Source organism: Canis lupus, chromosome 10 (assembly GCF_048164855.1).
Source record: "Canis lupus baileyi chromosome 10, mCanLup2.hap1, whole genome shotgun sequence".
In the NCBI taxonomy this organism is placed as follows: Eukaryota; Metazoa; Chordata; class Mammalia; order Carnivora; family Canidae; genus Canis; species Canis lupus.
In genome coordinates this window covers 9,470,726-9,495,136 of record NC_132847.1, presented here as the reverse complement: position 1 = coordinate 9,495,136, position 24,411 = coordinate 9,470,726, and the positions used below count along the sequence as shown (strand labels likewise).

General features: G+C 44.6%; 1 protein-coding gene across 3 annotated transcripts in view; it reads right to left on the bottom strand.

The window, feature by feature from the left end:
- Nucleotides 1–24,192, bottom strand: part of TNFAIP8 (TNF alpha induced protein 8) — a 113,201-nt gene extending 89,009 nt beyond the window's left edge. Inside the window, exon 1 of one of the 3 annotated variants that reach the window (XM_072840652.1) lies at nt 24,046–24,192. In XM_072840652.1, coding sequence (XP_072696753.1) covers nt 24,046 — 1 coding nt within the window. In that variant the 5' untranslated portion in view covers nt 24,047–24,192. Of the gene's footprint in view, nt 1–23,320; nt 23,604–24,045 lie in introns of those variants that run through there. The other 2 variants (XM_072840650.1, XM_072840653.1) reach the window with 2 other exon arrangements.
- Nucleotides 24,193–24,411: the final 219 nt, after the last annotated feature.

Genomic DNA, 24,411 nt, shown 5'->3' with positions numbered 1-24,411 from the left:
CATCTGTGTTGTGGCAAATAAAGTTCTTCCTTATTTTTTATTGCTGAATAATATTCTGTTGTATAGGTATCTAACATACTGTTATCTGTCCAACGGGTGGCTGTTTAGGCTGTCTCAAATCTGAGGCTTTTATGTAAAATACTTCCATGAATTTTTGCAGAGAAGAGATTGCATGGACATAAGCTTTTATTTCTCTTAGGTAAACAGACTGGAGTAAAACCACTGGGATTTTCAGTGCCTTGTTTACCCAGTAGAATCACAACATATCAGAATTTGGACCTTAAACATTGTATGTTCCAATCTTTTTTTTTTTTTTTTTTTTAAGAGAGATTTTACTTATTTATTTGAGAGAGAGCTAGTGAGAGAGAGCATGAGCAGCAGGGAAGGGCAGAGGGAGAAGCAGACTCCTCTGAGCAGGGAACCCGACCCGGAGATTGATCCCAGGATCCTGGATCATGACCTGAACTGCTTAACCGACTGAGCCACCAGGTGCCCTTGTTCCAACCTTTTGTTTTTGTTTTTGTTTTTGTTTTTAACAAACAAAGAAACTGAAGTCCAAAAATATTAACTGATTTGCTTCCATTCACAGTTCACTGGTGACAGAGACAAGAGTCAAACCCAGAATTTCCCAGTCTTCTTTCTTTTTTCTTCTTTTTTAACCCGTTTCATTGTTCATCCCAGAGCCATCTTTCCTGCCCACTGGGACTGGCCGTTCTCTCTATTCCAGAGCTGCCGTGGAAGCAGCTTGCTTGGTTATCCTGAGAATCCTCCTCACTCCTTGCTGACTTTCCTGCCCCTCACCCACCCGGAGGCCCTCTGTCTGCCTCACCTCTGTGGAGCCTGGAACCCCCATTGCTGGGCCTTCCTGTGACTCTAGGAGCACACGGGTTGCTTCTGGCCCTTTCCCCTCACCCTCCCTGCACATTTGCTGCCACCTCATCCCCGTTCTCCAAGTCCTGTGTGGTTCAGGGTTGCAGATGTCTGCTAAGTGTAGGCGCACAGTCTGCATTCCTGTTTTTGCCTTTTTGGTTGTTTGAGGGAGATTTTTCAAGAGAAAACTGTCTTTGCTGGCCTAAAACCAGACCTCCCCAACTTTCATGGGACTCCGACTGAGTCCTGGCTTCTCAATGAAAATACATAGACAACGATCACTTCATTCAGACTGAGGATAGGGGAGGGAGACAAAACCCAGTCCCAAATTCTGAACAAGAGCTTTATTCCCTCAAAGTCTTATATGTGTAGGAGAGAGGCCACTCTTCAGGATTTGAAGAGGCAAACAGCCCATCTTTCGCTCTGTGGCTAGTTATTCCCCCCCCCGCCCCCCCCCCCACATCCCTATTAGGGCAAACTAAAAGCTCCCTTTGAAGCTGAAAATAAACCAGAGGTTTTTAAAAAACAAAACGATTATCCCAGGTTTCCTCTATTTTGGCAAATGCCAAGCACACAAAACCGGTTTGGAACACTTTTTCCAACTTAAATAAATCAAATCCACTGCAAACTGCTCACTCTTTTGAAAAAATGTTTAACTGTAAATTATGCACCGCAGTCCGGAAGCCGTGGCTGTACACACACCTAGTAATTGGTTGCTATTATCCAATCAGTTAGCAAATATTTATTGGGCACCCAGTGCGCTAGGCACAGCAGGGGAAACAGAAATGGATAAAGATATGGCCCTTATGGCCCTTAGTAATCTACTTATGATAAGACAGAAACGGGAAAAGCTAAACGGTATAAGGGCGTAAGTCTGTGATCAAGGAGCAGAGGTGGAGAAGTGCTACAGCATTTTTGAAATTAGAGAATTTAACTACCTAGATAGTAGAGAGGTGCAAAAGGAATGAAGGGCACTGGAAAACTTAAGCTTGCACAGAAACAAAAGCTAAAATAGGTCAATGATTATCTCATCCACCTGCTCAAGAATTTCCCATGACACATCACTGATAATCCAAGAAAGTCCAAACTCCCCGGCTTAGCCTTCCAGACCTCACAGCCACTGGCTCCTTTACCCTGTCAGGGTTTGCTCTGGCAAATGCCCCTTGGATGGATACTCTGTCCAATGCTCTTTGCTCTTGATGCTCCATCCTTCTCAACAGTCTTTCCCACAATCTCAGCTACTGAAAATCCACCCGTTTTATAGCCTGCCTCCTTCTAGAGGCAATGCAACGCTGACTTCTCATTACTACCCAAGATCTCTGCCTCTTGGGAGAGCCAGTCTCCAAGATGCCCTACAATGCTTTTCTCTTCCTGGCATCCCTGCCCTCCTGTAGCCTCCACCCACAATGGATGGCAAGAGCTGTGTAACTAGTGACATACTGTGGAGGTGAGGGTGTGTGACTTTCAAGATGTGATCATGAAAGATGAGAGATGCTTCTACTTTGATGAGGGGTAAAGCCATCCACCATGTCATGAGGACACCACAGTAAACCTGTGGGGAATGGCTTCCCATTCAGAGCCAGCACCGACCTGTAGCTGCGTAAGTTAACTGTCTCGGAATTAGTTCCTTAGGAGAAAAAACACACACACACACAGAGCAAAAAAACAGGAAAAATCTTTAGATGTCTGCAAACCTGGCCAACCTGCTGACTCGTGAGAGAACTCAAGTCAGAATCACTGAGCTAAATTGCTCTCAAATTCCAGACCCACAGAAACTTATGTAATAATAGATGCTTATTGTTGGTTTTAGCTGCTAAGCTCTAGGGCAATTTGTTACACAGCAACAGATAACTGATATACCTCTTGGATGTGGTCTCCATTACATTCCAATTATTTGTGTCCTACCCTTTTTCCTAGAACTAGATGAACATTTCTCAGAGGGCAAGAATCTTCCTTGTTTTTTTCAATTCTCTAGTAAATCACTTAGTAATCATTAGTTGATTGACTGAACGATAAGAAAAAAAAACCACAACTCTTGGTGAAGTTGTGCCTTCGTCTGACTTCAGGACGGCTTTGGATAGTTGCGTGATTTTTTAATTTTCTTTTCTTTTCTTTTCTTTTCTTTTTTTTTTAACTTTAAGGACTTGGTAGTGTGGAAGGAGTAACAGTTATTACTCTGGACTTTGATCGCAGGCCTGGATTTTAAGAAATACTGCCAGGAACACAGAGCAATCTCGCCTCACCTTCTCCCCAGGAGACTTCTCTCCCACCCTGATATCCCTCACTTATCTCAGGGCAAGAGTGGCTTTGGTGTCACCAGTGATTAATAGGCAAGAGTCAGAGAAGGTAATGAGGGGAGGAGACCAGCAAATAATAAACAGCAGACGCTTTAAAAAGTTAGCTGTCAGCCACATCCAAATAGCCTGAACTGGGCAAAGCAACCATCACAGGCACCCTGGCCATAGTCCCAGGAACTGAAGCTATTTCGTAGATTTCTAATTGAGAAGATTTCTTCTGAATCTTCCAATACCTTAAAGAGGCTTCCAGCCCAGTGCAGGTCCCCTCTTGAATTCAGGAGTAAGTTAGGATCTAACAGAGTCCTTCTTGTAAGGTCTGTCCTCTTGTGACTCACTGTAGCTGGTCTGGGTGGATGGTAAGACATTCATGAATATGTCTCTTTAAGCCATAAATTGAAACAGAAAAAAAAAAAAAAAAAGGAACAACGTTTTGTGGGTCCTTTTATAGACCAAACCATGGGAACCACACCTCTGGGAAAGATAAAGAAATCTGATCATCATCTCTATGCTGGATTATAAGAAATCATATACAATAAGTATAGAAAAACAAGATAATGAAAGTATACTATTCCTGACGGGTAACCTGACCAGGAAAGCAAATTTTCCTTGATTGTCATTTGTATTAAGATCTACGACTGATGATAGAAATAACAAATAATTAAGAAAGCCCATATAGGAAGGCTACATCATCCAGTTAGTAGACAGTTGGTTAACATCGTGAAAAGGAGTCAATGTGGCTTTAAATCAACAAAGAGAGTACAAATCTCGTCGATTTAGCCTAAAGCCAGAGCAAGATTAGTTCCAACAAGGAACATATATAGTGCTAGTTAGGATTCTGTGCAGTTCATTTTAAAGGCCCCTCTCTTTCTTTGGAGACTATATGCAGAGACCTCAAAGAGATTCTGGTAGTTGGCCCTAATGATTTCCTTATGCAGAACACACCTCATTGCCTACAGGCACCAGCCAGATTAGTTTCTTCTGAAAAAGGAGGCTAGAAATTGATTCTTCTATGTAAAATTATTCCATCCTATTAGGGCCCAAGCCCTGAAATTCATTAGCAAATAACTTGGGGCTGATAAGGGAAGGCTGCCTTCCAGCTGTAATGAACACGCCTTTGTAAATATAAAAGGCACTGCTTGGGAAAAAACTCTTGTCTAATCTCTTAAAGATGTGTATTTACTTAAGAAAACGTTTTAAAAGTAGCTCATGATCTTAATCTCATTTACTGTGCTGCAAACTTCAATCAAATAAGTTAATACTTGTGCTCCAGTGCATCTCAGCAATATCAGAATAAGATCATGTCTTTTTTTAAAAAAAATACACAATGCTGACATTCCCCTGGGCTACATCTCTGTTTTACCTCACTTGAGAAAGGCAACAATCAACTGAACTCCAATCAAACGTCCATAAACACACGAAAATGTGTAGGCAGTAATATTGAGAGAAAATAAGAATATTAAACCATGTATACCCTATGGCCACCGCTATAATGTGGATCATAATACAGATCCATATAACTGTGGATAAGAATGGAAAGAAATAGGAAAATGAAAGAGCAGTTTTCTCCCACCCACCTACAACCTTACTGCATGTTTGGGTTTTTTTTTTTGTTTTTTGTTTTTCTAAATTTCCTTTATCTCTGCTGGGAGTTGTCTTAGTAGTGGGTGTGGTCTGTTTGCTTTTTAAAAATTATCAGGATAAGATCTCACCTCATCAGACAAGAACTTATGAGCCAGCTATTCATGTAAAGGGTGGCGACAGCCCGGACCACCCTAGGTAAATGTCCATCTCTTCCTAAATGTTCTTTGGGGACCACAGCTCTACAGCCTGAGTTAAATCCCTGCAAATGGGCAACAAATTCCACCTAAACTCTCTTAAGAGTGGATTTCAAGGAAATATCCTTTTCTCTTCCTTTCTTTTTAGCTGCAGACTGAACTAATCCTTTAAATGAAAGTAAAATAATGCTGGGCGAGTCATAAAAAGGAAGTCACTCATTAACACACACTGCAAATGTGGACAAGAATGAGTCCCCATCACGCACGAGACTTAGTCACTGAGCGCAGGAAGGTTACCTATCTAGCAACGTAAGGACAGCTGTAGACTCAGGAGGATGTCACCAGTGGTGTCATCACTTTGAAGATCATCACTGTGAAGAAGGGAGGGCAGAATGAACTACTCTTAGGGGGAAGAGAATACAGCTGGCCCTTTATTTTTTTTTTTTCTTGGTGGAGACTAGAGCCAGGAAAGGTTGCCTGGAGGTCACATCTGAACTGGGTCCTGAAGGATAGTCTAATTTTGTCCCAGAAGGACAAGTGTTGGATGTTGCAGAACAGAGGGTCAGAGCCAGTAAACAAAGGCAGAGAGGAATGGGGTGTGCTCTAGAATGATGCAGTTTAGGAATGGGGACCGGTGCAGAGGAGAAATGGGGGGGGGGTCATACCTGGCCTTGAGCGTGGAGGGAAGGGTGGGGCAAGTGGGCAAATACTGTCCTTTGGGGCCTGGGTAAGGAGCCTTCCATGTGCTGCTGTACTTATTCCTGATGATGAGTGCCTGTTTTTTGTTGTTTTTTATTTTTGTTTTGTTTTGTGTTTTTATAAGAAGCTTCTGAACTGAGACTCGGAGAAGTCCGACACAAATCTCTGAATAGCATGTCATTCACCTACATCTCTGAGTGACCACAGTGCCTGGGCCCTGAGCAAGCAAGGCCCAAATGCACTGAAGGCAAACCACAGGCCCATCTATCGTGTTGCTCTCCTGGACTGGTTTCTGCTGGATGTGGGGAGCCACTGACAATTCTGCGCTAGAGGGATACATGCAATCACTGGGGGGCTGTGTGTTAAGAGGAGTAAAAGGTAGGGAGGTGGCATGGCGGGGGTTGGGGCAGGGGGGTTCCTAATGTTCAGAGCCTAAAGTGTTTACAGGCAACATCTGGCTTTTGCTCAGCAGGATTTGTTTAGACAGTTTTTCTTTTTCTTTTTTTTTCTTTTCAAAGATTTTATTTATTTATTCATGAGAGACACAGAGACAGAGGCAGAGACAAAGGCAGAGACAGAAGCAGGCTCCCTGTGGAGAGCCTGATGCAGGACTCGATCCCAGGACCCCAGGATCACAATCTGAGCCAGAGGGAGATGCTCAACCACTGAGCCACTCAGGCGTCCCCTAGACAGGTTTTTCTAAAGAATAGAAAGTATTAGAATGCCTCAAAAACCCAACTGAAATCTAAATTCTCTCCTCTACTATGAAATGTAAGCACTACGGAAGGTATCAAATGAAAAGTTAAACTCCGCCCCAATCTTGCAATCCACAGTTCTACTATTCATAGTGTATCCTTCATTCTTATTAAAAAAAAAATGCTCATGTGCTCATAAACATATAATATGCTCTTTAAAAACATAATGAGATCATTATTTTGCTTTTTCATTTAATCTGTCTTGGAGATCTTCTCCTATCAGGACACAGAAACCAGCTTTGTTTTAAAAGCATATAATGTTTCAACTCAAGGAAGTACCATAATATATATTAGCAGTTGATGCATATTTCAGTTGTTTAGAGATTTCTTTTTTCTTTTCCATTTTTAAAATCAACACTGTAGTGGACTATTTTTGTCCCAAAATGAATTCACTTGTGGTTGGTTATATCAGCATCTTGGATAGATACAGATGGCTCTCTTGTGTAAGATATAATTCAGCAAATTTGCTCATATGTTAATATAGTTAACAATTGATTATCTTAGCAATGAAGGGGAACATAAAAATATTCTAAAAATAAATTCACTTGCAAGAGTATCTCACGATGTTCTGCAGCCTGGGAGCTTCCTGGAAAGACTCAGGACCAGAGTTCTGCATTCCAAGCCTGAGCCCCTCATTCAGAATTTCTTATTCCACACTGAGGCAGGACAGCATTCCTGCCACAGGGTCCCAAGGCTCTATCCTTCTTGCTCTACCAGTGGCTTCAGCCTCCCTGGCTCACAGGTTTAAAATGACAATGAAAAGTGCAGGTGATCACAATCAGAATCACAGAATCTCAGACTGAGAGGGATTCAAGATTATGTAGTCTACACCTTATATTTCTTAGATGTGGCAATTTTTAAAAAAGTATTTTATTTATTTATTCATGAGAGACACAGAAAGAGGGAGAGGCAGAGACATAGGCAGAGGGAGAAGCAGGTTCCCTGCAGGGGAGCCCGATGTGGGACTTGATCCCAGGACCCCCGGATCACGACCTGAGCCAAAGGCAGACGCTCAACCACTGAGCCACCCAGGTGCCCTAGATGCAGCAATTTTGACTTAGAAGTTTGCATATCTCAGCAAGATCATACAGCCCACCTTCTACACTCACCGTTCAGAGTTTTTCCAATATATAGTATATCTGTATGCTCTTAATTACTTCAAAAAGACCAGGTAAATAAAAATTGCCTGTAATAGTCCCCTGGGTAGAAATAATAATGCTTAAAAAAAAAAAAAAAAAAAGAGGGGAGAAGAGTCAGGGAATAGGCAAAAAGGGGTGAAGGGCATTAAAAGGTACAAAAACTTGTAGTTATAAAGTAAATAAGCCTTGAGAATGAACAGTACAGCAGAGGGAATACAACCAATAAAATGGTAATAATTTTGTACGGTGACAGATGGTGACTCCACTTATCACGGTGAGCATTCTGTAATGTATGTATTTGTCAAATCATTATTTTGTACACCTAAAACTAACATAACATGATAGGCCAACTCTACTTCAATTACAAATTTAAAAAATATATATATACAGGTCTACGAATGAAGGCTTGCTGCTCATGCACAGCCCAGCTTCAGAAGCACTATTTAAAGTATAATCTTTGTGGACGGTGTCCCTTGCCATTGTGCAGTGTGCAACCTAAGTGGCCATACACGGTCATCCAGAAGAAATGAAAAAAACAGCATTCAGAGAACATTTACATATACAGAGACAGCACAAACAGTTAAAAACTCAAAAACCTTGTTTTTAAATCATTTTAACTTCCTTCTCCACCACATTTACTCCTAGAATGTCTAACAAGTTTCAGAATTTACACATTTGGGTTTCACCTCGTTCTCCCGTCCCCTGTTGAGGCGTTAACAAGCAGGTGCTGGCAACACTGCTGACTTATAACACTTGAGGCAGGCAGCTCTCAACAACAGATTTTCAAAACAGGGGGGCTACTCTGGGCCATAAGACTCTAGAGCCATATCTGTATTCCTCCCCACGGCCCCTCCGATCAATGCTACAGAGTCAAAGTCAGGAATGTCGAATAGCTCTGAGAAAAGCTTGTTCGAGATCTAAATGTCAGAGAAGCCAACTCCACCTTCTGATCCCCAGAGCCCAGTCTGTCACTTATGGCCAGCACCGGCAAGGTCACTAGGTAAAATCTGTGTTTTTGCAAAAGGAAGTACAGCAATGTGGTTAGGAACCAATAGATTTAAATATCAGCTTTGCTTTTTGACTTGGGTAACAACTTAGACTCTTGTGGTCTCAATTTCCTCGTCTTTTAAAATGGCTATGATACTGAGAGAACCAGGATCTGGCAATGTACATGAAAGCTTAGCATAATGCCCGGCATCCAGTAAGTGCTCACTAAATATGCAGCCTGTACCACCACAGCTGGTTCACACATGGGCCAACCAGAGGCAAGAGGCAAAAATACAGGCGCCTAGGAGCAGGAAAAGAAGAAAAAGTCTTCAGTGTGGTTTCTGCTGAATTAATAAAAGCAAAATAGAAAATGCTTACATTTTCACACAAATCCTATATTCATTCATCCTAAGAGTGAAGAGTCATTCCCTGGACTATTTTGATTGACACCTGAAATGCTAGATCTGGGGAGAAAACTCATGAGGGCAGTCAGACAAGTGACCTGCCTCCCACGAGCCCAGCCCCAGGAGTGGAGAGCCTTTGTGCAACTCCTCTCCTCAGGGTCACTGACCAAGAACAGAAAGGCGGGGCAATTGGAGCAATTCCTCATGTCCAGGGCAGTTTCTCCCTATCACCGACTCACTGTTGCCAGGGATATTTCTCTGATGTGCTCCAGCCTATGGGTTTCAATCTTTTTACATACCTGAAGTCACCTCATTGCTCACATCCATTGGAGAAGAGCCACTATTCCATTACTTCTGGAACCTTCTTATCATTGCTTTTATAGGGTGACCATTTGTAAAAGCAACATATTACAACTTTTTTTCTTCCTGTTAATTACATGGCAGAGGTGTTCAAGAGAAAGGGGAAGAAAAAAAATTCTGCAAGGCCCACAGGTCAGGGCCTAACAAAAACAACCAGGGTAGGCATGTTGCTGGACTCGCACAGGCCAGGCATAAAACTGGACAGTCCATGGGGTCATGGCTGATGGCAAATGCTCTGAGAAGCATGAGATGCCAGCAGTCAGAGGTTCCAAACTCAACTGTCTACAGGAAGCAGGCAGATATATGAAATGTGTGACTGACCAGGCGAGTTCAGCAGCAAGCAGCAGAAGCTCTGGCCAAAGTGGCACGTATAACTATAACTAAGAATGAAGTATATATAACAGACATCTGTGGAGGATCACAACAGTGACTTGTCTGCAAGCTATCATCAGAAGACCTCACTGATTACATCTCAAACAGCCAAAAAACATCTGCATAAAAGTTGGTAAAGCAAAGAAACTGTTCACTGCCTTGAGTTGGGCTCCCTGCTCAACTGGGAGTCTGCTTCTCCCTCTTCCTCTGCCCCTGCTTATACTCTCTCTCAAATAAATAAAATCTAAAAAAAAAAAAAAAGGAAAGGACAGATGGCAGCTCCAGTACTGTGAGAGGCTAGGGTCTGGGCCCCACATTACAGGGGCCTGGGCCTTAAAACCCACAGTAAGAGGTTAAGGTATGGTGAACCAGGAATGCAAACAGGCAGGGAGGCACAGCTGTGTTCTGGATGGGGCCAGACTCTCTGTGGGCCTGGGTTCCCAGGCTGCCAGTTCTGAAAACCCACTAACATGAGAACAGGGCCTGACAACCTGACCCTGTGATGCAAGGACAACCCAGGGCCCAGCCACCGCCACACACCTGCTGCTGAGGGAGGAGCCTGCCTCAGTGAGCACGCTGGGTCTGGGGCCAAGCAACTCTCCTTTTTTTTTTTTTTTTTTTTTTTTGGTGTATTTTTTTATTGGACTTCGATTTGCCAACATATAGTATAATACCCAGTACTCATCCGTCAAGTGCCCCCCTCAGTGCCAAGCTGCTCTCCTGATTGGAGGAACAGAGCTGAGAGGGCCGGGCAGTTCCTGACACGCTAAAAAGGAAAGGAAAAAAACCCACATCCTTCCCCAACGTTTATTTCATAAACAAGTATATATTTAGCGCTAACTCTGAGGTTACAAAGATAAGAAGCTATACTTACTCAGAGTAAGTGGCTTATTTTGGGTTAACAGGAGAGAGCGATTAATTGGCATCAGGGCTGGCCAAGTCATAAACTTGCATTTGGTAACACTGTAGTTCACTAATTATTGTATTGGAATAGTAGGTAGAGAGTAGATGGAAGGGAAGAGCATTTTGTTGAGGCGCTCAGAAGTGCTCAAAGAGTCTGTCACATAGAGGGAAAGAATATTAAGTTATCATCATCAGAATTTTGACAACAATGTTTGATCAGAAGAAAATGGGGTAACATATTTAAGATTCTCAAGAAAAGAAAATGTGGGCCAAGGACATTGATATATAGGTCACAAAGTGCTGTAAAGAAATTAAGGGATGGGGAATTGGTTGGCTCAGTCCATGGAGCATGTGACTCTTGATCTCGGGGTTGTGAGTTCGAGCCCAACAGTGGGTGTAGAGATTATTTAAAAATAAAATCTTTTTTTTTTTTTTAGGAAATAAATTAGGGGGAGAAAAAAGAAGTTAGGGAAATAAACAAACAAAAAATCAGGGAATTACTTAAGGAGTCTATCAGAGAAAGAGCCAAAATCAAAATGTCTAGAGACACTGATATGAGGACTGATAATAAGCAAGACATACATAGTTATCTGCAGGAATAAGACCAAATGAGTCTTAAAAGGAAGATATTTTGTATGTAATGGCTATAGGGTCTGACAGTGTAGATGTAGTACAACCATAGAAAAAAGTGGAGAAAAATGAGTGTATGACAAAGACATTATCTTTATTGTTTTAATCATCAAAATTTATTATTTGGAGACGGCTCATGTGTAATGCAGGACAATCAAATGGGTTATAAGACATTCTATCTCCCCTGTAACTAAAAAACTAGGATTCTAAGTCTGTAAGAAGCAAAATACAAATGTAATAAAGAAGAGGTTAAACAAAAACCTGTAATCTTGAACTTGCCTTGGAAATATCATTATGAATTCACAGTACATTTTATTTTTATATGTGTATATATATGTTTGTATGTAGATGTATATATGTCTATGTATGTGTCTTCCCAGCTCTGACCAGTAAAATGACCTAAAAACGATAGCCACTCCAGTGAATGAGCATCCCTAGTGACTGGATTATGGTCCTGAAATATCAATTCTTATTTAAAAAAAAAAAAAAAAAAAACAGACAAGCAAACAGGGATTCTTGAGGAAATGGCTGATTTTAGGTCTAGGCAGGAAACGTACAAGACAAGCCTGGATAACCTTAACATACCAAATAGCATGGAAGCTATCAAAATCACCAAGGTCATGTCAGGAAGACTAAGGAGCTAACTGGAAGAAGAGCCCACTGGTGAAAGATAGGACAATCTGAGTCTCGGTTAAAATTAAACTTTCAGAAGATTGCAACCCATCAAATACATTTAATTCTATGATTATCACAATTTTAAAAACCCATACCTAACTGGTCACTGTTTGAAAATGACAGGAAACCAATTCTTGAAAAGTGGGTAAATCAAATGAAAGAATCAAATACTCACTCTGGTTTTTCTATGTGACCTATACCACTGGGTAACCAAATAGTAGGTTGAAGGGAAGTCTACCCTTATAAGATGATTGCAGCTAATAAACAAAATCAAAATGGTGTAATTAGAATATACCAGTCTGCGATCCTTAATGAACTAATAGATGCAGTGAAGATCAACAGTTGCTAAGAGCAAAAAAGAGTATAAGAAGCAGACATCTTAGGCCTCCTGTGAAAGAATCCAACAGCACCCATTATCTTGCTAGAGCGACCAAACCTGTGTCTGATCAGGCCTCTGGACCCAGATGCAGGAAACACACGGGAGAGGCCCAAGCTCAACTGTGCCATGAGTGTACATCTTGTTATCAACACTGTGGGAAACTCTACAGATCAAACAGCCCAAAACTTTCAACAACAACAATTTTTTTTTTAAATGAGGGAGGATGTTAAGGGAATCTGTAGATTAAAAGAGATCTAAAAGACACATCAAGTTTTTGTTTTTTTTTTTAAATAAGCAAGACTAAACTCTCATGGGTCAGGCTGCTCACTTGGGTGATAAAACCATAAAAAGATGCAAGGAAGTGATTACTATAAAAGTCAGGATGGCATTTACTTTTGGAGGGACAAAGGAGAATTATGACCGGGCCTGGGTAAGCAAGTGAAGGCACTTTGTGGAGTGGTTGGCCAAATGCTATTTCTTGCCTGGAGTGCCGTTTATATGAGTGTTTGTCTTACACTAAAGTCACTAAAGTGTATATTTGTTTTGTGTGGGTTTGGTACTTATGTTTCATTTTACAATAAAAAAAATTTTTTTAAAGTATTCAGAAAATCTAGGTATGTCAACACAAAAAGGGCCAACTGATAAAAGAGATAGAAAGATGTGGTGGGGAAGGGGCCCAGCAGTACATCAGTCAGGAGCCCATCTTAGGAAGGCCTTCCGTTTTAATGAACTTCTTTATGCTTCAGGCCAACAATTGCATCTATAATGTCTTGATTAAGATTTGCCTTATGACACTTATAATTTTCCAAAGCTTAGAGCAAATGATGTGCTCCAAAATATTTCAAAGGCAATCTCAATTCAAAAGGTCCTCTTGGGTGCCTACTGGAATGGCCAAAAGCTGTTGGATATTGGGTTCTTACAGATGTGACAGTCGTCACTGGACTCAAAAGTTGCAGTGTTCAGCCTACCTGCTTCAGGTTCCCAGAATTAGACAAGAAATGTACACTCTTTACTCTTTCTCCCTTACTCAGCCCCGCCATGAAAGCTATTAGCAGCAGGAGATTAAGAGAGCGAATGAACAAAACTTCTCCCCACCCCAACCTTTAGCAATCCTGAAGTCTAACCGAACTGTCACACCCAAGGTGGTGTTACAGCTTTAGCAATGTGAGTTCAGGAACTAAGTGAAGAAACACAGGCTCCCAGGGTCTGCCCTGGTCCCGAGCTGCGGGGACAGGACGTTGGGGCTTGCGTTGTTGGCATCAGAGCCACCGGACCAGAAGCACACAGAGCATTCCACCTACCGTGGCCAACCCCCACCTGCCCAGGTATGCCCAGGGCGCGGTCTCGGCACAGTGACCGTCAAGAAGCTGTCCCAGCTTTTAGAAAATATGCCTCACACAAAGACTCTATACACCGGAGGACAAATTTGCCCCCGCTCAGATTGGCCCTCTGCAGCATGAGCCAATGACGAAGAATCCATCCCTCTGGGTTATGAAAACTGTCCGTCTTTTTCCTCTTACAAAACAGGAGGACAGAATTATCCTCTCAAGTTGAGAAGCTCAGTTCCATGGGTTTGGAATGCCCACCCTATGCCCACTCTTTTACTTTGAAAGGTGAATTATATTGAAATAACCTTAGGGTTTTTCTCCATGAAGTAGACACTGGCTGGCTGGAGAGGGATCAGCCTTGAGAGTCCATGGAAAATGAGGGAGTTTGTAGCAGGTTTACTGAGGGCTAATTACGTGGTAGCCGCTCAGAGCAAGTGTAAGGGGGACAGTTGCCACCATATGAATCCCAGCTCAGCCAGGCATCTACTTAACCTCCCCATACCTCAATCCCTCCTCTGTAAATGCGGATCAACACTAATACCTTTCTCATACATCTGTTTTGAAGACAAAATGAAATAATGTGTATAAAGCACTCAACAGTGCCTGATCCGCTAGAAGTACGCCATAAACGTGTGTCATTATTGCTAGCATGGTCATGAACATTTCCAGAAACATGAAGAACTCTCTATGTGATGGACATCTTCCAGGTGTGAATGTAGGATGCTGTCTCCAAAGCAAGTTGTGCTATTTTTATGAATCCCCAACCCTTAACATAAAAAGCCACTACTAGTAGTAATTAAGCATACATGATTTTCAACACCTCCCACATCTTTTGTTTTTCTCCCAACTACTCATCATGGGTGGTTAATTTTAATTCCAATAAAATCTGGTTTTATTATTATCAGGAATAGTGATGGCCTTAGCTACACAGCTTCTAGAGTATGGGAGCCTGGGGCCAGGGCAGGCTGTTTGCCCACTATCCTGCCCTCTCCCTTCTTCCTACTGGCACAGCCAACCTCCCACAGTGGTTTTCCCTTAACAACTGCCATTCACATTCTCAGCTTTTCTTGTAGCCATGATTCAGGTCTGCCCGGTGAGGTCTGAGGAGATTCATGAAAGATTCTACCCCCCGATATAAAGACATGGACACTGCAGGAGAACAGATTGATCTTTGCCCTCTCTGTGCCCCACCTCTCCCCTCCATACACACATACACTTCTTGCCTTTGGATGGGTTTAGGGACAGGGTGTGATACCTGGTGCTGAGGACACCATTTTCGGCCCATGAGGCAACAAGTCTTCAGAAGAAAAGGTAACACGGTTATGATGGGAGAGTAGAAGGACAGAAGGAAGCTGGTTCCTGGTGATATTGACTGAGCCACTGGTTCAGCCTTGGATTGGACCAACCTCTGACTGCCCTTCACAAAAGATAATTTAATGACTTTACTATTCAAACCTATTAGGTGGGCATTCTCTTACATGCCACCTAAAGCATCCTGATTGTTATGGCCTGCATTTTTCCCCCCTCCAAAATTCAAATGTTGAAGCCCTAACCCCCAGTACCTCAAAATAGGACTGTATTTGGAGATAGGATCTTTAAAGACATGTTCAACTAAAATGAGGCTGTTAGGGAAAGCCCCAAGACAGTATGACTGGTGTCCTTATAAGAAGGAAGTTAGACGCACAAACATGAAAGGCACATGCACAGAAGAAGTTGAGGGCATTTGTTGCCAGTCGATCTGAGCTATGGGAAATAATAAATGAAACTCTTCAGACTGAAAGACAAAAAAATATCCTGATGGAAATAGGTCTACATTAAAGAATGAAGAGCCTCAAATATAGTAAATAAGTAGACAAGTAGGAAAAAAACTTTTTTCGCGTTTTAATTTTTTCAAAAGATAGTTGTTTAAAGTGAAAAATAATAACCGTGGTTTCTGAACACTATGCTATAGATGTATGCTGTATGACGCTCACATAAAGACTATTATTTGAAAAAAAATAATTAAAAAAAAAGACTATCGTTTGTAATACCCTCTACAAAGGTGACTGTTACAGAGAGAATCCTGTCCCCCAACAAATTCATATTTGGAAGCTCCAATCTCCAATATGACAGACAGTCTTCGGATATCGGCCCTTAAGAGTGCATGTGGGTGACGCAGTGGTTAAGCGTCTACCTTCGGCTCAGGTCACTATCCCAGGGTCCTGGGATGGAGCCCCACATCAGGCTCTATGCTCAGCCGGGAGTCTGTTTCTCCCTCTCCCTCTGCCCCTCACCTCGTGCTTGTGCTCTCTCTCAAATAAATAAATAAATACATACATTCATACAAAAAATCTTTAAAAGAGAGAGAGAGATAATTAAGGTGAAATAAGACCACAAGGGTGGGGCCCTAATCCAAAAGGGTCAGTGTCCTTACATCAAGAGAGAGACACCAGGGATGTGTGCAGAGAGAAAAGGTCAGGGGAGGGAACAACAGAACGTGGTCATCTGCAAGCCACAGAGAGAGGCCTCAGGAGAAACCAAACTTGCTGACACCTTGATCTTAGCCTTCCAGTCTCCAGAACTGGGAAAAGTATATATTTGCTGGTACAGCCTTCCAGTCTGGTATTTTGTTACAGCAGCCCCAGCAAACTGATACAGTGATACAGCATACTATTTATTATCAGGAATATACAAACCCTAGGGGCAACAATAAAAGGGAGCAGGCCTGGGGCACCTGGGTGGCTCAGTCCATTAAGCATCTGCCTTTGGCTTGGGTCGTGATCCTGGGATCCTGGAGTAGGGTCCCCTGCTCTGCAGGGAGCCTGCTTCTCCCTCTCCCACCTTGTTCATGCTCTCTCTTTTGCATGCTCTCACTCAAATAAATAAAATTTTTAAACAAAAAAAGAGGGTGTGTGTGTGGAAAGAACTTACAAGAGACAGATGGAAGGTACATTTGATTAGGTGTGCCCAGAGGGAACTCAAGAGTCCAGGTGAGTACCTACCACCCAACCTCCTACAATGGCCCCTCTTCCCAAACTGCAAGGTTCGCTGGCGCCCCCTGCTGTGCTGCAGGGCAGGTGCCTGGGGTGGGGGGCTCAAGCATGCCTCAAGTTAGTCCCTTTTCATCCTTACTGGTCTCTGGTCAAATATTTAAACCTTGAGGGAAAGGCAGAGGCTCTGCTCAAACTACTATTATGTATCAGCAGATGCAGACTTTTAATATACTCCTTGGCCTTAATGGAATATAGTACATTGAAAAGTGACCAGAATTCAGAAGAGAAGAAAGGCTCAAGTACTGGCCCCATTCAAAATGCAAAAAAAGAAAAAAAAGAAAAAGAAAAAGAATTTTTTTTAAAAAAGGAGGAGGAAGGGGAAGTGGAGGAAGTTACAGCAAGGTGGCTTCAAAGAAAGAAACTGCGCTTTCCATCTTGCCACCGCCCACCATTTTGAAATGAGAGGGGCACTCTGAGAACAGGAGAGCCCTGAGGGGCCGCGGGACCTGAGGGAACCTAGAGGAGGCCTCACTGGCCACTTGGTGACCCAGTCTTGGGTCTGGAGCTCCTCCCAACATCTGTCACTCTTGAAAAAGGGGCGGCCAACCCATGAGTGACCTACAAAACCACAGGAGATGGGCCCCTGGCAGCCAGCACACTACCCGATGATGTCAGCAAAGTCATCTAGACTTTTAACTAACAAATACTGAGCATATTTACCAGGGTCTCTGCTTCAGGGCTCTCAATTCCTGGATCTATTCATGGGACACCACTCTTGGTTTTGGTTGTTATTTTTCATTTCTGACCTAACCGTTGGTCAACATTGCTCAACCCAGTGAGGACCTACTAGAAAAACCACTTTGTTATTTCTTAGGGTGGGTACACAGGTGTTCATTTTGGGCAAGTTCATTTTAATCTTCTTTAAACTTTTAAAAAAACCACTCTGTACTTTCAAGAGATTTGCTCTTTCCACTGCCCAAACCACCACTGGCCCCCCAAAACAAACAAAAAGCAACCCTACAGGTACCTGCTGCCTGAATGGTCTCCTTCACAGAACCAGACATTAAAACTGCTCTCACAGGCTTGGAGTTTAGAATTTGCTATCAGGTAAGGGGCTGGGGGTGAGGGGTTGGGGGGTAAGAAATTCAGATTCCCAGGCCCAGCCCTTGTGATGCCATCATAGGTGGAACCCAGGAATCTGCACCTTTTGTATCAAGGGTCCCAGGTGATTCTGATTTGAAGGCAGGTTGGGAGCTCTGACCTACACTATAGCAGCATGCTGGAAAAGTTTAGAGCTTCACGTGGTCTCTCACCTTTGCAGCTGCCCAGATCCTCAGGCATTCAAAGCATCCCATTTGGGGTACACATAGCAGGGACCCCCTGCTCCTCAGAAGGCTATTGACACATGGTCTCTTACCTGCCAAGGCATAGCAGCCTGAGCACTTGAGGCCAACAAAGCTAAAGAGCCAAATGGCTCAGGGTGTGCCACATGGAGGGGAGGTCTGAGCTCACTCACCTCTCCCAGGTACACTCTGTGAGTTACTGGGAGCCCATCCCTTCACCCAGGCACACAGGGTTCCACCACTGGTCGGGACTGCTCCATAGTTTTATTTTCTATAGAATCAAATACCAGCCTTTCCCAGAAAATGACCTCCGTTTTTAAAGAAAGAAGAAAGAAAAAACAAAGGGGTTATTTCCTTGATCACTGAGTGGTGGAACCAAGTCCCAAGACTTATTCTGTAAAGGTCTGAAACCATCGAAGTTTGTTCTGAACTCTGCAACCTGTTGCCAACATGGTGTCTGCAGATTTTCTCAGAAGACTGGCATTTCTGCAGAATTCCTTTGTCATGACTGTGTGTGTGGGAGAACATGAACATAGTCAGCTCGGGGGCTTGTGGTAGGAACAGGTGAAGACAGGTTATCACACACACACCACAAGCCCTGCCTCCTTCATTTGGGTTGACAGTCATATTGTAAGAAACTTCTTTTTTTTTTTTTTTTTAATGGTCAGGCATGGAGAAGGTTGGCTCATTTCAAATATACGTGAGGGTACTGTCTGCAGAGAGAGAGAGAAAGAAGTGTGCCTAGCAGACCTTGACCCAGGGGATAACCGTGAAGATGCATTCCTGCCTTCTGGAAATCTCCCAAGTTCCCCTGAGGATGTGCCTGCCCAGGTCCCTTTGGGACACCAAGGGCAGCTGAGACACATCTGCCTGTCTGTCTTGGATAATCCGGTTTCATCCAATACCTGTTTTAAAAAAAGGGCCTCCAGAGGTGAAAGGCCAACCCACTACTCACATCTTAACTGTAAGAGGTCTTTTAAAAGCTCCCTCTTGGAGGTCCAGGGTGGCTCCGTCAAATTCGACTTGATTTTGACTCAGTTCATGATCTCAGGGTCATGAGATCAAGCCCCCTGGTCAGGCTCTGTGCTGGGCATGGAGCCTGACTAAGACTCTTTCCCTCTTGCCCAGCCCCCTGCCCCCAAGTTCTGTATAAGAAAGAAAAAAGAAAAGAAAAGAAAAGAAAAGAAAAGAAAAGAAAAGAAAAGAAAAGAAAAGAAAAGAAAAGAAAAGAAAAGAAAAGAAAGAAAAGAAAAGAAGAAAGAAAGAAAGAAAGAAAGAAAGAAAGAAAGAAAAAAGAAAAGAAAGGAAAAGAAAGGAAAAGAAAGGAAAAAAAAAGAAAGAAAAGAAAAGAAAAGAAAAATGCTTCCCTCATGCACAGGGAGGCTTCCAGGATGCTGTGGCTCTTCTCATGCTCAGATATATAAAACCCAGATGCCCTGCTCTGGCTCATTTCTCTTTAGCAGCAGCAGCAGCAGCAGCCACCGCCGCAAGATTTCCCTACATAATCACATGACCCTGCAGCTGGGAATCATTGAAATTGTGCTATATTCACCCCATGCTCTGGGCTCCTCTGGCATCATTATAGGAAAAAAAGAAAAGAAAGTTCATGCTAAAAGCACATGTGGTACAAGTTATCACTCTTCCTCTCCACTCCACTGTGACCCGGTACAAACATCATCCTCTTGAAATGAGACCAGTTCGGCCAATCCAGAAAAGCCCACCCTTTGCTGAGTGTCTTCTACTCACTGGGCGACAGGAGAGGAACATTCTGTGTTAATCCCCATAACAAAACCCATGGAGTAAATACCATCCCCAGTTTTCAGGGGGAGAAAGTGCCTCAGAGAGCTTCAGTGGATTATCCAAAGTCACACAGCCAGTGTGGCAGAGACAGGGACAGCTGAGTCCTGCAGAGTCATGTGAACCAACTATTTCGTGACTAAACAAAAAGTCATCCTTATTCCCAATGTTTATGGAAACTACAAGTGGTATTTTGGATTTAATTCCATTCTCTATTATTAAAGAAACAAATCTTGATTTGTTTATAAGTCAGCTTGGGGTGCTTGAGCAGAGGCCCATTCCTGGGACCTCTCATCCATTTTTTTTTCTCTTTGGTGGGGCAGACTGCTGTACGCCTGGCCCCCCAGTCACCTAGAGAGAAATATCACCACATCAGTCTATAACTCCTCTCGTTCTATATATAAAAGCACACCTTGGGAAAACAAACTTGTCAATTCCCATCCAGCTTTGCAGCTGGTTCTGAACCTCTGCTACCTTGGTTCTGAACCATAAATACTTGATTCTAGAGGAAAAGCAACGGTTCTCTAAAAGGATGCGTGGGTATTACTTGATTATCGCAGAGCCTGTGACATTTTAAAACCAGTTTCTCAGGTAACTTCTCTGCTGGACATAAAAGGCCAAGGAAACAGAATCCTAGGAAATCAGGCTTATGGCAATTACATTTGAAAGGGACATCAGAAGAAATGTGCCTATTTCAGCTTCTTATTATTTTGAAATAAAAGTATTTTGCAAGTGGCTCTTCTATCCTAAGGAAGTACCTTTCCTTTCCTGCACAAAACAGAAGAATTCTAAACCCACTTTTGCCCTCGTCAACTTACCTGCAGGGGCCCATTCTCAGCAACATTTTCCTGCAAGTTGCCAGGCCTCTTGGGACCCTCCCTGTGAACATGAGACGGCTGTGTGGTGCAGTACACACAGGAGGAGCTCAATAAATGCCTGCTGTGAGAATGAACGGTGCTCCCGTCCTGCGAGCTGTATGAGGGGATACACCTCCAGATTTGTGTAACAGCAGATATTACGGTCTGAGACTCATAGGCCAGAGCGTTTCTAAAGTGCCTGGTGCCTCTTGTTTCCAGAATTATCTACCCTCCAGTCGTAGCTCATTTCCTCCTCTGATTCCAAAATGTAGAAGTAAACTAATGTCCACTGGATACTCTTTGACCTCATTTACGTTTTGCAACAAGGTTCACTCAATTTTTTTTAACCCTCAAAGAATCATCCATTTTCAAGTTGTGGGTAAGAATCGCTCGCGGATAAAAGTCTAGAAGCTGCAGTCAACTCAGACTCCAGGATCATCCTCCTCAAAACGAGGGACAGGAGAGTAGAAACTAAACTGTTACCTGCAGGGAAACGTAAAGGTTGGGGTGTTAAAAGCTCCTGTTTAGTGTTTGTTGAGTTCTTATTGTGTGCACTGGGTATTAAATGCAGGATGTGGGCAGCATGAGGAGGGGCGAGGTGATAAAAGTTAATCCAGCACCACACACAGGGCCTGCCCTTAATTTCGGTCTCACACCTGAGCTGCCTGAGAACGCCAAACAGGGGTAAATTGTCCACTTGGTTTTTTGGTTTGTGTGTGTGTGTGTGTGTGTGTGTGTGTGTGTGTGTTTATCCAGGTTGGCCCCTGTGCATGGTCTCATGGCCCAAGTCTGTGCTCCTGGGACTGGGGTGGCACGAACACTGCCTTTCCTCTCTGTGAGAAAACAGGTGGCCCTCACTCCTTATCACTGATCCTTATCCACCTCCTGAGGGTCACCCCGCCTTCGGTCCCCTCGCTGTGTACAAAAGTGGAGGGGATGGGGAACAGACCATCCTGTGAGGTGCGGTAGCAAAGCTCACACAGTTGTGCGTGAGCACCAGTGAAATCTTCAAGAAGGAAATGTCTTCCATCCGAGGGGCTGTCCCAAGCAGAAGAGGGTTAATTGGATCCCTGAACTCAGAGACCAAGGTAGGGCCCAGTGCAGTAGAGACCCAACAGCAAGAATCGGCCATTTGAAGCTCCCCAAGGCAGAAACCATCTAGAAATCTGCCCCTCCTCCCCCATGGCATTTCCTAACGAGTCCTGTGTGGATGCAATCATTTCTCTCCACACACCCTTTCCTCCAATTACAACAGAACCAAGATCTGCAGAGAATAGGCCTCATAAAATACTCTTCCAGTGGGGCGGTGGTGGCGGCGGGGAGGGTGTCACCCTCAGTTTTGGCCATTGGTTTGGGAACCCAGGACGGCCTGTACTCAAAACACCCTGCTACAAAGGTGAAGACTGTATTTGGCAATATAGTCAGAAACAGAAAATTAAAGAACCACGAAGAGGAGATATTCCAGCTCCCGCCACCTCATTTCTCATTGAATTTAAGCACTCTAGACCAAAAGGCACAATAGATGAAAAGTCTCCCTTAAGGAAAAAAAATGTAAGGGCTGACTTGCGCAGAATCGCTGCACTTTTGGGGGAATCTTCTTAGATGTAGTGATTTCTCAATGATTCTTATATTATGCGATAATCTAGATGAGTATAACGGCTTATAAGGCCCGCATCTGTTCATGCAAAATGGTGAATGCAAAACATTCAATGTCTAAAGCCTTCACGTTTTATAGGAGGTAGGTGGCATCCACATCCCGAAACGATTTACTCAAATAACAGGTAAAAACTCAAAAGGTGGGCAAAGGGGTGGTGGAGGCAAATGAATGCGTATGGAGGGGAACAGCCGTCCAAAAAATCTACAGAAAAGCTAATTGTGTTACCAGCTAGAGAATTAGCAATAACTTGCTGACTTAACTCCCCATGACAGATCTAATTAGAAGGTGGCAATAAATGTTTCCAGGTGTTTAATTAAGTGTGATAATTCTTTCTTTCCTTTAAGAGAGATGGAGTCATATGTTTACATTTCACAGCATAATGTTTCCTTAGTTAAAACACTGTGGAAACACTTTTGTGTAACACAGGATTGAAACCAGGATAAAAATATCTGCTGAGATAAGCAGCACTTAAAGTGATTTATCAGCTCTGGCTTTCATATGCCAATGTACAATGGCAACGTAAAGGCTGCTCTGTTCTGGTGATTTCCTTTAGCCACAGAATTTTCTGCCATCTTTACTTACACCTCAACGAAAAATTTCTATTCAGCACGTCGTTTCCCTATCAGTAGGTCTTAAATGAATTCTTATCCATGAAGTGGGGAAATGGCACGGGGATCTCTACTTTCACACCAAGAACAAACACAGCAAGGGCAGAGTGAGATACAGAAGAATTCAGAGACTATTGGAATTGGATGGAACCTCTTCACCAACCAGGGGAATCATTTCATGGATGGATTCGAGGACGGTGAGGCTATCAGTTGACTTTTTTAAAATGCAGAAATGTACTCTAAGTCGAGAGAGTGTTGAGCACCCCACTGCCCCCAATAAAATAACTTACAGAGAGACGGAATTACCAGTCTTAAGTAAATCAGAGATTTTGTTGTTGCAAGGCTGGGCTCTCCACTAGGGTCTCCTTCCCTCCAACCCCCCTCAGGGTACTGCTCTTTCTACCAGTTCTAGCGTTTCAGGAAATCAGCCGGCTTCAGCACTACGGTGTCCCACAATCAATAAGCATCCTCTAGGTGTCTAAGTTTGGTTGGTCAGCCTGGTCTTGAACATACCTATCAGCCTCTCTGGGTCCCAAGGCGCTCATCAGGTGTTCCTCCAACAGACGCTTAAGGCTCGAGTCTCACACGAGCGCGTGCAAGGGCGCACACACACGCACACACACGCACACACGCACACACACACACACACACACACACACACAACTCTCTTCTTCAAGCGCAGTCTCCATCGCGCGATCGCAAGGCAGAAGCCCTCGCCCGCCGGTTTTCGCAGCGCGGGGTTCGCTTACGGTCTCAGCCTGCGCCTGGGGCGTGGATGACCCAGGCAGGGCTCTGGCCGGCGAGAGCTGCTAGGAGGCGGCGTGACACCTAGCGGGGGCCGCGGCCCCAGGAGGAGGGAGCGACGGAAGGAAGGAAGGACGGACGGACGGACGAGCGAGGCGACCGCGACCGCGAGCGGGGCTCAGGGCGGGGGTGGAAGCGGGGTCGGGCCGGGCGGCGGGGCTGCCGGCCGGGCTCTCAGCCGCCGCCACGCACACCCGGCGACACACCTCGGGGGGTTTCCGGGACTGAGCGTGCCGGCGCGCACCCGCACACGCCCGCTCCCTGCACCACGCACGCCCGCGCGCCGTCCCCGTCCCCGTCCCCGTCGAGGAGAGGTCCCCTCCCGAAAGGCCGGGAGCGGAGAGCGCGCCGCGCCCCCAGCAGCAGCCCGCGCGCCCGGCGGCCGCGAGAGCCCCGCGACGGAGGTGCGAGACCCGCACGCCGGGGGCACTTACTCGGAAGAGAGGGCGCGGCGGCGCCGGGACTCAGACGCGAGCCTGGGGATCTGACGGCGCCCGGCGCGCCTGGGGCTCCAACGCTCGCGGGCTTCCGCGGACCGGCCAGCAAGCGCGGGCGATCGCCGGGGCGGGCGGGAGAAAAGGGGCCAGGGGCCGGGGGCGGGGCGGGCCGGGCGGGGCTCCGGGGAGCCGGGGCGGGGCCAGGAGCCGGGGCTGGGGGCTGGGCAGGGGCGGGGCCACGACGAGCTCCGAGGCCAGAGGCGGAGCTGAGACCAGGAGCGAGGGGGCGGGGGGCCGAGCGGGCCGGGGGCGGGGCCTGGGCCGGGCGGGGGCGGGGCCACCAGGAGCACGAAGGTCGCGAGC